General features: G+C 44.7%; 1 protein-coding gene across 1 annotated transcript; it reads right to left on the reverse strand.

Moving 5' to 3' along the window:
• Positions 1 to 1,632: 1,632 nt before the first annotated feature.
• Positions 1,633 to 14,754, reverse strand: LOC146207356 (large ribosomal subunit protein uL5). Its single transcript, XM_084586619.1, has 5 exons — positions 14,599 to 14,754; positions 13,877 to 14,002; positions 11,429 to 11,578; positions 8,054 to 8,296; positions 1,633 to 1,737 (listed from the first exon to the last, which is right to left on the reverse strand). Exons 1-5 carry the CDS (start codon positions 14,608 to 14,610, stop codon positions 1,699 to 1,701), a joined length of 570 nt encoding a protein of 189 aa, XP_084442745.1. The 5' UTR covers positions 14,611 to 14,754; the 3' UTR covers positions 1,633 to 1,698.
• Between the last annotated feature and the right edge of the window lie 3,599 nt (positions 14,755 to 18,353).

Genomic DNA, 18,353 nt, shown 5'->3' on the forward strand with positions numbered 1-18,353 from the left:
TCTTAATTCGCTGTCGTCCCACTTCGGGGCTAGCAGCTTCGAAGTGGTTGGTACTGTGGTGTTCAGACGACGACCCATTAAGAGTTCTCCTGGTGAAAACCCTTCCACGCTGGGTGTGGCCCTGTAGGCAAGCAGCGCTTCGTGTATGTTGGAAGACTTCCTCAAAAGCTGCTTTGCTGTCTGCACAGTCCTCTCAGCCATACCGTTGCTCTGCGGGTAGTAAGGGCTTGAGGTTGTGTGTGAGGCTCCCCAGTGATGCACTAGTTCTTTGAACTCTGTGGAAGTGAACTGCGGCCCGTTGTCTGTGCGTATTGTCCGTGGAACACCGTACCGTGCAAACATTGGCTCCAAGACTAGGGCTATGTTTTTTGTAGCTGTCCTCGGCAGCTGTTCTAGCTCGAAAAATCGGTAGTAGTAGTCTACTACTGCAACATACTCTTTCCCCTCCAGCGTGAAGAGATCCATGCAGACTGTGTCCCAAGGGTGTGCTAGCAATGGGGTTAGAAGCAGGGGTTGTTTCTGGCTTTCTGTGCTCTCTGCAAGTTGCACACTTTTCCACATAGTCTTCAATGTGCTTGCCTATGCCTGGCCACCATATGCATTCTCTTGCCCTTGCTCGGCACCTCGTTGTGCCCAAGTGGCCTGCATGGAGTTTTTCCAGAACCTCTACTCTGATGTCTGGCAGGATGATTATTCTGTCACCTTTGAATAGCAGACCATCAACGAGCGAAATCTCACTAGCCACCTCGACGTACCTTTTCAGGTCAGGTGACAGCCCATGCACAGTTGGCCATGATGTAGTGCAGAAGATAGCCACCCTGGAAAGTGTTTCGTCTGACTGGATGCTTGCCCCGATTCTGTCCAGCATTTGGTTTGGAGCAGGGAGCTGTTCAAGTGCTAATTCTTCAAACTCGCGCACTGCACTCTCGAGAGTTCTTTGTCTGCTGGTTTCACAGGTGACTTTCGGGACAGAAGGCCAGCTGTGTACAGCTTTTGCCGGGAGTGTGGGACATGGTGTATGTAGTCGTACTCCAAAGGGCGCATCCTGAAACGTTGAAGGCGAGGATTCAGCTCGTCAAGTCGTTTAGTCGTCAGCAGCGGTATTAACGGCTTGTGGTCCGTTTTCCACATGAAAGGTTGATCCCAGCAGGTATTTTCGCAAGCCCATGTGATTGCCAGTGCCTCCTTTTCGATTTGGGCATATCTTTGTTCTGTATCCGTAAGGGAGCGTTATGCATATGCCAGAGGTAGGAGCTTTTTGTGCGACTGCTGTAGAAGTACAGCTTCTTACATGTCACAGGAGAATGTCTCTTACCCTGCCCAGTCTATATACGATCCCCCCTTCTCAATCATTCCATCATATCCTTTTAGCAAGGGCTTCTGGTCAGACAGCCCAGTCCTGCATGGCGTTTCTGAACTAAATCTGGGTTTACTATAGCAAGACTCTACTGTATCCAAGGGCAGTTTCCAAGACTACTAATAAATTCCAATTAAGATTATAAACAGTGTGTATGCAACATTCAAGGTTTCAAGATGAATTTAGTCGCAATAACTAATAAATCATCTCACCTCCCTTCAAAGCAGCTGAACATGTGACGAAAATACACAAAGCAGCAGCTGCTTGCATGCATATCAAATGCAAAGAAACAATGTTTATTTTTTATTTTTTATGAGTGATCGAAGTGGGTGGTAGCAGGCTTATTTGCCACTCTTGCCAGGCAGGATGATGCCATCATACTGTAAAAGAAGACAAATTATGCAGTTAGGCCTTATTCTACATTTGAACAGTGAGCAATCCAAACTTATCCCTGCACAAGGCACACATATTTGGATGAAACTGTGATAGCTACAATATCATTTCTATAAAAATGATTTGTAAAATGCAGATGGATTGTGATTACTGAGGACGCCAGTCATTGTGCTACCTTGAAATATAAATGCTTCCGCCAGCCAACTGGCTTTCAGGAATCGACCACAACCAGGAAAGCTCAGGAATCGACCACAACAGCTCGGCCTTTCTGGCTCAATACGCGAGGACAAACAACCAAAAAGTTGTGAGGGGTTTGTTATTACACATTGAACACCAGCACAGTTAGTATTGGCAAGAGTTCTGCTCTCTTGCGGCACACTGTTAGCTTAAAGGTGGATATGGTAGCAAAGACAGTTGCAGCAATTTCCATCAACATCCTGCCAAATTGCTCTAGCAAAATGAAGACTACAAAAAAAGAACTGAGAATGTGAAGCATGGAGCACTACACACATATTGGGACAAAGGGCAGAAGCAGCGATTCCGATAAATCATGAATCATGCAAAGTACTGTTACACCAACTATGAGAGCTCCCAGATTATGCTGCCTTTGAGATGAATGCACACGAAAATGTGAGATAATTCACAGAAAGAATTAAGTTTAAATGTTTGCCTCCCTTTCCCCAGATACCACAATACGCTCTCCACTGTGCAGTTAGAGGGTGGACTTGCCACTAAATCTGATGCAGAAAACATTCCTGCTATCAAGTGTTCGGCACTACTTTTCCCCGCCAGTCCTATTTGTGCAAGCTTGGGCGAACTGATGGAAGGTGACAAGCTATCCAGTATTCAGGATCTGTCTGCGGGCGTGTAAAGTCGTGAGTGGCAAGGGTGTGTGCGCTGTACACTCAGTAACTAGGCGTGGTATTAAAACAGCCACCCGAATCAGGAGGCAATGCTTCAGCCTCCTAAACAAAAGCAAAGAAGAGACTGAGCAAAGCAAGCTGCAGTGCAAGCACAGTGCACTAGGACAAGGAGATTGCGCAGCTGAGGTGAAAGAATGGGAACTTCATTTACCCTGGGGCTCACTAGCTGCTTAAAGGAACAGAAGAATAGCATATTTACTTGCATAATAAATGCTCGACACTGGCGCTTGTCAAGTAAACATAGAAATGCTTAAGCAGTGCTTAGGGAATGTGTGCAAAAAAAGCAGTCTAAAAAAATTCTTGATGGGAACCCAGTAATCATAACTAGTAATCACATAACTAGAAGGAAATAGTTTAACCTCGATGTAATGAGCTTCAATGCAACGAAATCCTCAAAGTAACAAGTACTTTGTTTTTGGCAACTTTATGCCCCTGAAACACCATTTATAAAATTTTAGCATCAGAATAATTTAAGTACATTTTATTGCACTTTCAATGTAGCGAAATTTCGTTGCTGCCACGAAACGAAACAGCAGAAAAATTGTGTTCTGACACGAAAGCAAAAAGTTGAGCGGAGTGTGTGCCGAACTGCGCACACACAGGAATGTGTGTGAGTGAAGGCATGCCACATGGGAGATAGATGAAGAGAGCATGGCCAATGTAAGTGTGAGTGGTGGAAGAGCGCCTGCTGTGCCATCTGGGTTAGCACGGGTAAAGTCTGCAAACGCAGTGTTGGGGGAAACCACAAGGCAGCACGAGTGACTGAACAGCAGCAGCCAGCAAGACCACACGCAGCTCAACCAAATATCGCAACCCCAGGTCGTTGCACATAAATTATCAAAACTTAGCGAGCTCCTGTAACTGTCATGAGGAGGGCTGGGACACACCAAATGGAAAAGAAGTTCTGAAGCTGGTTGACCACTACTTAAATCCTCAAGAGAAAATGTCACCTAACCTTTTCAGCTTTACCAACATGATTCAGAGCACTTCAATAATTTTTCTCACTCAAGTTTTTGCTGGAAGCAAGCACTATGCAGGTACTAATGACAAATGAGCAAGCACACGCTGCAACGGCAATGGGCCGAACATGGCTGTCATACTTGCAGAAGGACATCTGCAATAAACAGATGTGCCATTATGTAGACTGTACCTCCAAATAGGTAGTAAAGTCTGCATTTATTTGTAGCAGACCTAACGTTGCAAAGGAGGATTTACTCTAGCACTTTGTTGATATCCAACACAGGACTGGACACATACCGAGCACCAGTGCCTGCCGATGAAGTGCAATGAGAACGCCCTGTGCCAAAGCAGCTAATCAAATCAACATTCAGAGCAATGAAAAAATACATCTAACAATTTCTGGCTGATTGCTTGCATGCTTGTAAAATTACTGGAGATGACCGTGGCACGACAACACTGCAGTGTGAGATGACATACGAGAGTTTGCCTTGTTGAATTTGCACAACTCCTTTTCAGTTTGGTAGTGACTGAGAATGTCAAAGGCTCTGAACAATATAGGCTCGATGAAGAAGCATCAATTATTTGGAGTTACCTTCAGGCTCACATGACCTATATCCATAGCCGTCGCTTGACTGCTAAACCATAACAAAAAAGTGAAATAAAAGTTTATTATGTAGTGGTCACAGCCGAATTACCGTGTGGTGATCCATGTGTTACTCACTACAAACAAAAAGAAAATATGCAATCAAATTTGGTTTTTAACAGGAGGTGCTTGCCACTGTCAAGAACTGAGAAATAATTGAAAAAAAAAAAACTGAAATTTTTTAGAGTTTCAATCTGCCTGTAGGACAATTTTCTGCCATACTACACAGCACTATTTCATCACAGCGACATTAAACTACATTTACAAAATACATCCAGTATTTCGCAGTAAAGCTGAACCTTGCTATAGACCAGTTGCAAAGCCAACAAGCCAGCTTCCCAGTGAGGTAGAAATTCATGCAAAATGGCGGCAGAACCCAACTTGGGGACAATAATTAGGTGCAGTGCATGCATCTTCTACAGTCCACCCAGCTTTAAATGCAGTCCCTGTTGCACAGGACATTGTGCAAGAACGGGTTTTCTGGCATTCTTGAAGCAGGGAAAAAAAGAGGGAAGTACTGCCCCCCTGGGGGTGAGGAAAGTATGTCCGGAAATCAGGAGCTTTAGAATAGGGGGACCCAAATGGTACATTGCCTGCTGGGCGATATGCAGCACTGCTCCCAACTATTACCCCAGTGTAAGCCTATGCCGCCATTGTGCAGGGATTTCTATAAAAAAGTAGTGTGTGGTGCGAAAATTCATCCCCTATATCCTATATTTATTTTAGAAGTATGCGCACATTTTCTGTAAAAGTGCCTTTGTTTAACTAAAAAAACTTGGCATAAACATGAAACTGTTTATGCCAAACAGCCAACAAACTTGGAACAGACTAGCAGCAAAAGAAATGCTTGGTACACTTCATAATTGAACACCTAGAGTGACCTAAAGCATTTGCCTATTTTGACTTGACAGATTCAAACGTCGAGTCTACCACTTCGATGTGCTTAAGCTGCACCACTAATTTGGAGCTCACATTAATGGACACGACATTTCTGCTCGATCTTTTGAATATCCATATTGATCACATGCCTGTGCTGATAAATTCCTGAGCACTGGTCAGTAGTGCCTTCAGGAAAGATAGATAGCACTGAAGGGCGGCCTTTTCATCCTTCAGTTTTTTTCACTTCACTACCTGAAGCCAATAGTTCATTCTTTACTTGAGCAATGATGGGGCTCATTTTTAACATCTTGGCATAGGCCCTGTATGGCTTTCTAACACTCTTGAGAAGCTTCCTAGTAACTAACATCTAGGCGTACCAACACATAAAGATTCAAGTAGGATTTTGTTTGCTGTAGGCCTTATATAAGCTTGTCACTGACAAAGAGGCTCAATGATGAAGTCTTGTTTTCACACCAGAAAAACTCTTGTTATTGCAGTCGGACAAGTTTCCTAACAGCGCACAGTAGTTTGCGCTATCTGCTTCGCTTGCTGCTCTTGCCTCTCTCTCCACCGGTGATTCAAAAGGCTGGAAGGAGGTGCTACATCACATGCAAAGAGCATTTTTCCTTTGCAATTATCTTCAAACACCGGTGCAGTGGTGGAACTGGCATCTGTTTTTTTTGTAGCAGCTTTTGTAGCAGGAAAAATGGCATTTTGTAGCAAATATTAGCTTCTGTAGCAGAATAAAATACAGTTTTGGAGCAAAATTTCAAATCTCAAGATGCTTAAATAAAGAAGGCTTCTTTTATTTCTGGAACCCAATTGCTCAGATGTTTATAACAACAATAGCCATGCAAAAACAAGCTTCAAGCTCAAATGCCGTCTAAAGTGCTGTTCTTTCCTTAAAAAGCACCAAATTAAGCAAACTGGGGGCTTTGCTGAAAACAAAGCCATTTCTATTAGGAGGGAAAGCATAACGAGATATTCAACTACACTATAAACACTGCAGCCTTGGAAAGAAGGTTGCTAGCTGTCTTAATATAAAAACTCTCTAGAAATTCAAAACTGCTGCTTCTTAAAACTGCAACTTTAAGGCACTATTTCTTCTCTTGCCTTGACGACTCCAGCTTGAACAGTGCTGCTGTGAGCCTTTCCTGCCCATTCTTCAGAAGGGCTTGTCCACTCTGAACGTCTGCAACTAGACGCCTTTTGAGAAAAGTAGCTCAGCACTGGTGCTCACATTCCCGATTCTGACCTTTTTTTTCTGGGTGTCCTTATCCTGTACATCAGGGTAACGTCGAGGCGCCTTTTTCCTTCAAGAATCGTGCTGATTGGAGGAAAGGTGGAAGAATATTTTTGCCTGTCCTGGGTAGAGATCCCCCCCGAGAGAGAGAGATAGAGAGAGAAAGAGAGAGAGAGAGAGAGGCGCGTTGCTGGCCGTTCTTTTCTTCCGGTGGTTTGGCGGGGAGGCTGGTTAATCAAAGCGACGCAGGGACTCCCGAGTCGAGAGTCTGCTTCTTCGCAGCGCACCGCAGGGATTGTGCGTATGCTTTCCTCATTGTAATGAAGACATCCAAGGGTACTTACTGACCATATGCAGGGCTGCAAATATATTGAGTACTTGTGTATGAGTTATTTTCACACGGGCACCCACACGCATGCAGTTTTGTAGTAGAGGGAAAAAACTGTCAATAATGAGATAATTTTCTAAATGGTGTGTAAATGTTGACGTTTGGAATTAAGCTGTGAAATTATACAAGATGTTCCACATAAGGTGTTGAACGTACAAAAGCGGTTAACAAAGTCCAGTGCGTGCGCACAGAAACAGTCAAATACTTAGCGCTCCCGCCGCTGCTACTCAGGCCATCGCATCCCCTACCTCACTCATACAAACACACACAAAAAAAGGAGGAGGCAAGCGTGCATACTGCCCCAGCTGTGCTTTGCAGAGGGCAGTTCCAAACCGTCACTTGTTTGAAACTGCGCCGTCACCGTTGGCCAGCCTGCTCGTATTTCCTTTGCACACACACACACACGTGCACGCACGCACACAAATTAAGCGAACGCCCAGGACAACTCGAAGCCGTCACGTGCTTCGACGGCCAGCCTGCCAGCCCCTCCTTTCACCCTTCTCGCGCATTGGACTAGCCTCCTCTCACCCCCCCTAGTAGATCGGAAAAAAAGAAAGAAAAAAACACACACAGGCAGGAGACGCAGAAGCCACCAAGACAAACGTCAGTTTTGTGTCGATCGCCCGCCCAGGACCTGCAAAAATATTCTTCCGCCTTGCACAGTGTTGGCAGCAGATGTCAGTTTTGGTTTCGCAACAGTTTGGTTTTGCTGTCGCCAGAGTTATTCACGACTTATGGTGCAGGCATGGAGCAGAAGTGGGCAAAAAATCCATTTTGTAGCAGCATGTAGCAGGATTTCTGATTTCGCGCAGTTCCACCGCTGCCGGTGGCTCATACTAAATTTACTTGGGAACAAGTATATGTATGACCCATGCTTCCTTCCCTTACAAAAATTTTTTCTATTAAGTCTAGTGCAAGATGCGTTATATCTTTGCCCCCGGTGCTATGACACTGTTCCCCAGTTCCGTTAAATTTGATGACAGAACATCGAGACAGCTAGTTTGGAGCAGAATGGAGCAAATGGAGGAGCACTTCCACCCCTGCACATACTAACAAATATAATAGAGCAAATCTAAAATGCCATATCAAATGATTTGGTGAAGTTGACGTTGACTATAATTGCCGTTATTACCAAATGTGGAGAAATTACTGTTCACTAACCTCCTCCCCGATCAGCTCAGAAACCATTTCTCTGGCAAGCACAATGACGGGTGAAGAACTATGAGCGCTGAACGAGAAAAAACTGATGAATGAACACGCTGCTAACCTTCTGTTGGAACCATTTGATGGCCTCCTCCTTGCAGAGCCGGTGGTTAGCACCAATGGTGCCCTTCTTGTGGCGCCGGTGGGCAACGTTGAAGCCTGGCCGTCCCAGGACCACGTAGAAGTCCAGGCCGTAGATACCAATGGTGGGGTCATACTTGATGCCCAAGTCGATGTGCTCCTGGATGCCAAAGCCAAAGTTTCCCGTGTCCGAGAAGTTGTCCTTGCGCAGCTCGTACTCTCGCACCTGCACACGGGAAAGGGAAGACACCCCTTACACACATTCTTCCCCGGATCTCAATGGGAAATGTACAGGTGCCATCCGATATGAAAGGGCAGAACCACTGTGTACAAAAGAACTGTTTGGTTATTCCCAGAGCTGTGCAAAGAGCAACATTTTAGGTGCAAATCAAATTTGAACATTAAACACTGAGTGTGAATACATCTTTCTAACACTGCCAAGTTAAACTGCAGACGAAATCTACAAAAAAACATGGCCAGAAGAAAGTAAATTTTATTAGGGACATCACTTGAACCTAGAGCTTGTTCTACCTTTGTTGACCAAAGAAAAAAAAATTGCCTCTCCTATAATCGAGAGTAGATGTAAGCATGAAATGGTTACAGACAGTGCACCGGTTGTAGATGGTACTAGGCATGATCTTGAAATGGGTCTACAGCACAGCACACCATGATCTTTTCTTCTGCCAATAAGGCAGCAAGCTCAGTTGTTCTTGTAGTTTTCTTGCAGCGCCGAAGCGATCACCTGCAGTTCTGCGGCCTTGGGTAGGCAGTTGCGGCCCATGGTGGCCTTGTCACCCTCGTGAGTGGCCATATAATCATGGCGTTATCAGTAGGGGCAAACAAACTCGCAAAGCGATCGCTTTCCGCAAGACTCTTCCCACTTCTTTCAAAAGGCTCCTACTATGCTCTGACAGTGGCGGCCCATGCAAAAAAAGTGCAGATGCGTACGCGACCACAGTGAGAAGCTGGCCTGACAAAAATGTTGAAGCAGTAGATTCGAGTGCTCTCCGAGTGTCTATGCCAACATCCAGTAAAGAGAGAAACACCAAGAGCTGATGACGCTATGCAGTGACAGATCCGATTGAAAATGCCTGAACGCTCTTCAAGCTGTTGCATGCCAACTCGGCCACTAGCATCGAGCCGCATTCTACGCACAAGTGTGTGGCACGGTGAGACAAGGTGCGTGTAAGGAACTGACGAGCACCAGATTAGTGCGGGCCCAGATGGAACGCTGTGGCGAACGCACTCGTGATGACAGGCGGGTCGTGACAAGAACGCTCTGTTTTTTTCTTTCCTTTTTTTTTTTTTTTTTGGGTACACCGGGTTGAACGGGCTGTCTTGACCGCGCAGGGGCAGGTGAGACGCTCATTGATGAAGCGCCCAATGGAAGGACGTGACCCGAGGAGTTTTGCCTTTCCTTTTTTGTTTATGAGAGAGAGGGTCTAGTCATCTTAAAGTTGAAGGGGGCGCTGGACATCAGAACCAACCAATACGGTAGATGTTTTGTGGTGATTGGTTGTGCCGGAATTTAGAGCTGGACCTAAGGGGGTTAAAACCAAGCCCGAGGGCACGGTCCGGCGTTCCGGACGAGGTTTTGATGCTCGGCATAGTCGGCTATGCCGAGGTTGGAATATTTTCCTTTTAGCCGGTTCCAACCTGTATCTCTGCTGTAAATCTTGTAAATATTTGCTATGTGTATAAAATTCAGTTGTCTTCTCGTCAACTCCTGCCCTCAAGTCTTCGCTCATACAGTCTCCGACGGGGCGTCTCTGGCGCAAGGAACTTCCGCTGCAACACATATATACTGTCTCTGACGGCGCACCCCTGGTGCACAAGGTAAAAAAGAACCACCATAGGAACTTCACTGTGCGAAAGCTCGAGGGCTAGCTCGTCTCATGAAATCTCATTTGGTGCCCAGATGCTGGCTCTTGATTTCGGTGTTGACTCATGTTGAATGCAGTGTTAACAACCAGCCATGCCACTGTATCTTCCATAGTGGAATGCGAAATCTAAACATTATACAGCGGTAAGCCTCGCCGCACCACCACCAGTCCTTTGTGCACTACAATGAAGCCTGCTGCCTGCAATCGAAGCGAGCACAGTTTAGTACTGGTGATTCGATATTTCCGTTTCATGGTGCACTGCACTTGATATATCAAATGAAGCAAATACTAAAAAATTTTGAAGACACTTTGGCGACTAAAGTGATGAAAGGCGAAAGCCTGAGCGCTGCATTCTGCTACGAGACTGTTGCGCATGTAGCGATGAATGCTGCTACGAGTAAAGCGAGCGACTAGTCTCATTTTCTGTGAGTGCATTGATTCAGTGAATTCTGCTTGGCAGCGACGAGATCGATTCGTGTATCTTTGTAGTTGTTTTACGTTTACTGTAATTACACAACTTAATTACACAACTGTTGCTAATAAGGAATTATTACTCATTGGTAATTAATTAGTAATTGCTCATTGACTGGCATATGGCCATATAAGACACGCATTCACACATACTGTAGTGGTGCTCTCTGATTGGTCGAGACATCCATGATGTCATCCTGTCTCAACCAATTAGAGCCGCCGCAAAAGCGTGACACTTTTGCTGACGAGGCAATAAATAAAATAAAATCCGCGCAAGGGCCGTACCCAAACTTTCCACGCCCCACGCGGGAATAGCCTTCAAAATGCCCGCACACAGGAGCTTCCAGGTGCCGCCCACAGATGGTGCCCAAAGTCACGGGTCATCATTATATTTTCCCTCCGCCGCGAGCTTCCGCAATCCATATCGGCATTGGCATCACCAGCTCCGGCCACCCTGGCTTTGCTCTGTGACTGTCAAAGGCAGGCACGTGAGTTGTAGTAGCATCATTAGCGTGGTCGCATGCTGTAGTTCTGGCTCTTGTGTGCTCTGTTTTATTTTCGAGAATTGCCGTCGAGCGCTGTGCAGAGAAACTGACTTCCATAGTTTTGCAAAAGAACCATTAAGAATTATTAAACATTTCCGGACATTCTCAAAAACTCCTTTAAGAACAAGAACGCCATAAAATACTGAAAAGAAACAGGCCTCACCTGGCCTTGGCGCAGATTGGTGCGATTTCTGCAAATTTAATGGTTTTTGGAGCAGTATGGTGCGAAAAAATCTTAGTTGTATCAAAATTGTGCAACTAGTGCAGCTGTCTCACTCCTGGGTCCGTAATTAACTACTCATGTCTGATGTGATGCTAGAGTACTACCTGCTTGGCCACTTAATGAACCTAAAAGCTGTTCTAATTTGCACGAATCTTCTGCCAACCATTCCACTATACATTGTGCACAACAGAGAAGTTTCACGAGTCCCCCCTCAAACCCTTCTTCACTCTACATACCTTGAGGCCTTTCTCAAGAATCTCCTCTGCCTTGGGTCCCCGTACTGTGCAGTGCACGGCAATCTTTTCGTTTCTCCTGATGCCGAAAGATCGCACTGTGTAGCGGGCCTTGGAGAAAACTGGTTGCTGGCCTGTTAGTTGTTCGAGCACCTATTCATAGAAAAAAGAGAAGGCAAGCTATTAAGACCAAGCAGAGAGACGACACAACATAGAAGACACGAACCAGACTCTACATTTGTCAAGTATCTTGGACAGCATTTGCGACTTTGTGCATGCCTTCCCTTGAACTTCCAACACCACAAATCCCAGTACTTCAGCTGCAAGGCCAGGGAGGCAGAAAGTCGCTGATAATTTGTCCCAAGCGAGTGCTATGATTTCAGCTACTGGTGGATAAAATGATGGATCTTACGCATTATTGAAGCGAATAAAGTCTCTGAAAATGACAAGTAGCTTTCAGGCAGGCACTGGGCAGTATTACCAGAATTCTTTATTTCTTTTTTTTTGAATATACAATAAAGATGTGTCCAACACTGTTTGGACCCGTAGCCATAGGGCTAGTTATGGGTCCAAGAAATGAAATACAATGATGCAGACACTTCGTCACATGCATAATACAAACTAGGAACAGCGGGGAGTTGAATGTATACATCAATACAAATTCTAAAAAGCAAGCAGAATAAGGAACAATCGCTTCATAAAAAAAAAAAAAAGAAAAACTGTGCGTGCTAAATTACAGTAATATATCAGATGCCAACGGTGCACAGTATTAGTATCACATATAATGCATGCGCTGAAAAAATGTTTTAGCTGTAGACGCGAAAGTTCGAGCGTATTTCATTTCTTGTGGTAGAGTGTTCCATATCTTAGCACATGGCGGCCAAAATATGCCAATTAGTGCCAAATCGATGCTTTCAGGACACACTCATCGGTGTTTGTCATTCCACTACTGTCAAATTCAAAGCCCAGAGGCAAAACGAAACAAATCAAACTGAAGCATGGCAAAAATAAGCAATGAGCTTTAGGCCAGTAACATGGCATTAAGAGCTGAATTTGATTAAAGGATTAAAAAAAACTTGGTAGGAAGCCTTTTAGAGTTACCAAGTGAGTACTGGAAGACATTAGTGCCCTTGTTTTGGAACCTCTTTTCAGCAAAGAACTACACGACAGGTTAACATAGGACATGCTTGGCTTCTTAAGCGTTCCACCAAATGTCTATTTTCACATTAAAAAACTCGCTTGCACACAAATGAGAAGTTGAACTTTCTTCACGATTTCATGTCACAAAAAAACCTAATTTTTTTCTTCTGCCCCTTTAGCTTCCCGAGTTCCCGTAATGCTCCATGTGTGAGTCAGACAACAGTCACTGCCACAAGAACACAGCAAAATAGGCAGTGCAGAACCCAATAAAGTTGTCAAAGCAAACAAACACAAATATGCGAGTTGTACCTCCAAATTTGTAGCAAGAGCTGGAGAGATTATCAACCCTTATGTTGCAATGGAGGATTTATTCGGGGAAGTAACGTACAGAAGGCAGACAGTTGTTGTTGTGGCTGTAGGAAGAAGGAAAAGAAAATGCACGGGCCTGCTACTGGCTCTGTAGCTAAGCCACCTCCGCTGCCCCGTGCGGACAATAAAGTTGTCAAAGCAAACAAACACAAATATGAGAGTTATACCTCCAAATTCGTAGCAAGAGCTGAAGAAATTATCAACCCTTACGTTGCAATGGAGGATTTATTCTTGCACTTGTTGACATGCAACACAGGACTGAATGCACAAGCACTAGTACCTGCCGATGAGTGCTTCAGCTTCATGGGTGAAAAAAAAAAAAAAAAAAGAGAATGCCAGGTGCATGCTCTCAGCATTTGAAACAAGGGTAGATGAGGAGAAAACAATCCCAGAGTATTTCACCATTTAAATGCATACATCCCAAAAATATGTTGTTCGACATCCATCTCAAAACATTAAAAGGATAGTTTCCCTTCTTCAGACACCTACAGATTTCAGTGAATTCAAAATGTGTTCACATGCAAATACTTGCAAGGACAGTAACCTGAACATTAATGTTTAAAAAGCCGGCCACGGCATTACCCACCCGAAATGAACGGGATCAAAGAGTTGACCAATGCTGCTAATAGTGAACAAATGGGTTTCACAAACCCACAACACTAGATGGAAGTTGCTTCCTTCTTCGATTATAGCAATACTTTTCAGACAGATGGTATTGAAGTAATGGCAGCTTTCCATTGCCACATACAAGAGTGCCAATTAATGAGCACAGTCTTTTCAATCGTAGGTGGCTGATGACAGAACATAATGTGGTGTACCATTGCTTACTGTGTAATATGCATCCTTGAATATAATTTCAGTTAGTTGATATGTTTGTGTTATTTCATGTTTCATATTTACTGGCTTTGAATAATACAATATGCAAACATGGGAGTACCTCACCTTGGCAGCTCGTGTCAGCCTGTCTCCGGACTCACCAACACAAATGTTCAGGCACAGCTTTCGGATTCGAACCTCCCGCATGGGGTTCTTATCCTTGTCTTTCTTGTCCTTCTTGATTACTTTCGGCTGCAAGTCAAAAGGGAGGCAAAGTCGGCGAATGCATACGACAGATGACACATTATTCCCACGGAAGAGGCCCTTTGCCAACGCGAGTGTTTAAGCTAAATTTGAAATAATTTCAAGTTTTGCAAGTTAATCAGCTATACAACAGACACCAAATTAACTATTTCGTTGAATATACATGTGCATGTTGCAGCACAGGACAAAGCAGGTCTGGGCTATCCACTGAACGCGACAAGTCCGGGCATGAAGAGGTTTAGCCTATCAAATCCGATCGTCCGAAGCAGAAACTCAATCCACGTGATAACAGATTAACAAAAGATACACAGTAGGTAACAGCTAAAGTTACACGCGATCTCAACACTTTTTCCATCGCACACGTTGTACTACAGCAGGGCATTGAGCAGACATGCAAGCACCCAAGCAGAAGAGGCAGAAGTAAATTGGAGCTCCAAGAACTATGAGCCGTAACATTCCCTTTATAAGCGATGTCGTATGGGAGATGAACTTTTGATACACCAGATTTCTACATTGAAAGTTAGGTTTGGAGCAGCATTAAACCGATCAATCTCGATAAAAAATGTCAATAAATTTCAGCGTACCTTCGCCGTCATGGTGCCGACCGGAAAAAGAACTTGGCTTGCCTTGACTTGTCTGTGTTCTAGCACGGCCGGCAAGGTATATATACAATGGTAGCGAAGGCTGGGCCCAAAAACACAAGGTCCAGCGCGACAGCAGCACAGCCACTTTGGGGGGCCAAAACACTTAGATAATGAAATTCAAAAGCACAAATAAAAACGCTATAAAACAACATAAAGAAATACACATTTTAATGCCACGTTTGTTACGCCCCCTGTTGATGAGTGTGCGGTGCATTTGCAGCTTGACTTTGCAGGCCTTGTTTCGGCACCCAGCCACCATCCAGCAATCCGGTCCTGCTTTCTTTGATTATTTTTACCTAGCCAGCGTATATGGTTCCAGAATTTTTTTGGTCCGCCTCTAGGCATCGTGTATATCAGCCATTCAGCGATCGGTGGACTGCCTTATTTTACTTCGGACGAGGGCCTGCACCTCAAGTTTCTTTTGTCGATACTAGTACACTCTAGCCAAGGTATATGCGGCCGGTCTCGAGGGAGAGAGCACGCGCGAGAGAAGACAGAAACGCGCTCTCCCTCGAGACCGGCCGCCTAGCAGCCACCCTGTGAAATTATTCTCTAGCAGACGCTCCTCGCCCCAGCGGCATATTTTCTTCCTTTATTTATGCCAGCGATACTAAAAGCTATGATCCTATCTGAGCGGTACCAGCGGAGCAGCTGCTTGCAGGCTACTTCCACGCGTTTTCTATCGTCTGCTAGCAAACGTGCGTGTAAAACTGCCGGACGTACTGCAATAGTAGTAAAAACAAATTTAAGCCATATTATGTTAACCAATCATAATGCTAAAACCTGATATTCATAATTCCTGCCGAAAATACCCACAGCAATTCGTTAGCAGGCGACATGTTCCCGCAGTGGTTGCAAAAGTTACTTCGACATACGGCGGGCCCAGTTGGAAGTCTCGGTAGAGGAGCGGCTTTACATTATCAAATGTTTACCTTTTGCTTGGTGGACAGCCATGCGCTACTGCATGCTGCGTGCCATTTTGTAATTGCAAGAAAAAATTGGCAGCCAAACTGTACCTTTGAATATCGAGCGGTCTGCATGCTTTCACTTCAAAGAGAGCAACCTCTACAAAAGAAAATATGCTGTACCGGCCTATCCAGTAAAAAACAAAAACAAAAAAGAGGAATCATTTGGAATCTCAGTTGGTACCATGCAACGGGACTCAATGGGCTCCAATTAGAATTCTCTTTCCAAATGGGCAGTCCATTAGGACCTTCCAATGAGTTCCAGCAGCAGCATTCCATCTGACACCTGAGAGATAGCAGCTATACTTCAGTACATGTGGCGATTTCCATTCCAAGTGGACAGTCTAGTATAGGTTCCAATTGGATAGGTCATTTGGACATGGCAGCTGTTGTGTGAAGTCTATAGACTGCCATTTGTACATAACCGGCTCATGTTCCACATCAACATGCAGTTGAAATATTTGCCAACTGGCGAATCCAATTGACCATGCCCATTACATCCAATGAGTCGATCTGCCCGACTGCACTCAGTGTATATCCAAGTGAACACTCGCATATTTCACAATGAAATCACACATAATATTCTATTCATAATAACAGCTATTGGCAGCTTATCCTACTAAACTGCATTCATCGACACTTTGCTGTGAACAACATTAAATGAAAGAACGTATTGCACTCTATTTGCAAGGCACTGGCCCCAGAATGAGTGTAGGATCAGCTATATATATATAAGCATGGACATGGAGCTGAAGTGTGTTGTGTGTGTATACTCCTTGATTGCCATTAAGCATGTAATCATCAGTGATCCAATAGGATCTCACAGGTATGTACCATTTGACCCATTGCGTGCGATTGGTCTCACATACCCATTGGCTGCAATAGGTTAAGTTTTCAAGTTTCATTGGTTTAAGTTGAAAAATTAAGTAGTTCTATTGGCATTTTGTTTGTTTGACTGGTGAGTGTTTTTTTCCCATTGTAACAAACCTAGAGTCATACCCGAATAGGAGCAGAGAAGAAAAATTTGAAAAAAAAAAGAGGAAAAAGAGCGACTTGAATTACTTCCCCCCCCCCCCCCCCTCCTCTGATCCTTAGAGCAATTGTTACTTATATGCCTGTTATAACCAACTTTGTTCATGTGACTCCCTCCTCCATGTAATGCCTGAAAGGGCCTTTAGGGTATATAATAAATAAAAAAAGGAACACTTGGAGTCATCGCCGCACGACTCAGGTAATTTCTCAGCATCTTTTAGTGACGCAGCTTATCCTGTCGATGAAGGCCCAAGTTCGAAGCCAACTGAAAGTGAATTTCAAGCTGCAGCCACTGTTGGAGAAGCTTTGAACGACCAAAACTACTGTTCTACCAATTTTAGTTGGCAGTTAAGAGTCCACGATAAAAATATCGATCCTGAACCAGAACTGTCTGCATGGCAGCGGTCTTCAACCGGTGGCTCTGCAATCAGCGGGAGCAGTCTTGTTGACCTCCAACAGACTGGTGAGAGATATGCGAGTGCCTAGGGGTTCCAAGACATCTTTTTGCCGGTATACATACATGCATTTCGATCCAGAGTAGTTTGCGAGAAGTCTTGGTGCAAAAAGCGAAAGATGCACTTATCTTTCCCCAAGACTGGGGCATGTTGTTCTACCCAACGCCAGAGCTTGTTCAAGGGACACTGCTCTGACAGACAGGAGATTGCTCCCAGAAGCCGCCGGAAACTTGTGTGACGTGGTGTGTGGAAGTACTGTACGCAGTGTGATGAAGGTCGGAAATGGGCGCTCTTAGATCTGTTGTCGCATGTTCATGAATCCGCTCTTCAGGAATCATGCGGTGGATTTCACCGACTAGACAACTGTAGCAACAAGGGATATGAAGCGAAAGTACGTTACGCCCATAGCATCCTTGTACAACGAAGTGGCAGTTCGAACACCACCAATGGCTGACCCCCCTCCTTGGGAATTCACTACTATCACGACAAACAAGACCACTCGGCTTCGTCGCAAAGAAAAGCTGGCATCTCGACCTCTGGTTGATGCACTTCCAGGTACCTTAATTGCATATACGGACGCATCAATTATAGAAAATGGCGGTAGAACAGCAGCTACTAGTCCAACACACAGCGAACTAAAGGTACATAAAGAATATCTTTTAGAATACCCGGACCCGCTTGTGATGGAACTCTATGCAATCCGCGATGCTATGGAGGCCATAAATAAAATAGATTCGATAACAGAAGCCCACATCTATACAGACTCCTTAGCCGCCATAAAACAACTAAAGAAAGTGACGAAGACGCTATTTGTTACCCAGGAAATCCACGCACTCAATAAAAAAACAAAGATAAGCATCCAGATACATTGGACACAAGACAATGCTGAGAGCGCTGAGCAAAGAAAAGTTGACCACCTCACACACGAAGTTCCACACACTAATGCGCCCCCCACCAGGCTCCCTTTCGATTCCCGCTCCGCTGTTTCCATTTTAGCATCCTCTTTAAGGAAAAGTACACGTGCCCTCATTCCCCCGTGTACATTCCCACTCCCTCGTAACTTAACGAGATTGGAGGAGGTTTCCCTTAGAAGGATAAGAGCTGGGGCGGCCCTTACCCCGTCGATAAAATGCCGATGGGAATCGCAAGCTGAAATCGGACCAACCACATGCCCAAAGTGTTCCACACCAGCTGCAGAAGTGGATGTTCGCCACCTGCTATGGACTTGTGCAGGGACAAGGGA

This window comes from Amblyomma maculatum, chromosome 1 (genome assembly GCF_055883805.1).
Source record: "Amblyomma maculatum isolate TAMU_Amacu chromosome 1, ASM5588380v1, whole genome shotgun sequence".
Classification (NCBI taxonomy): domain Eukaryota; kingdom Metazoa; phylum Arthropoda; class Arachnida; order Ixodida; family Ixodidae; genus Amblyomma; species Amblyomma maculatum.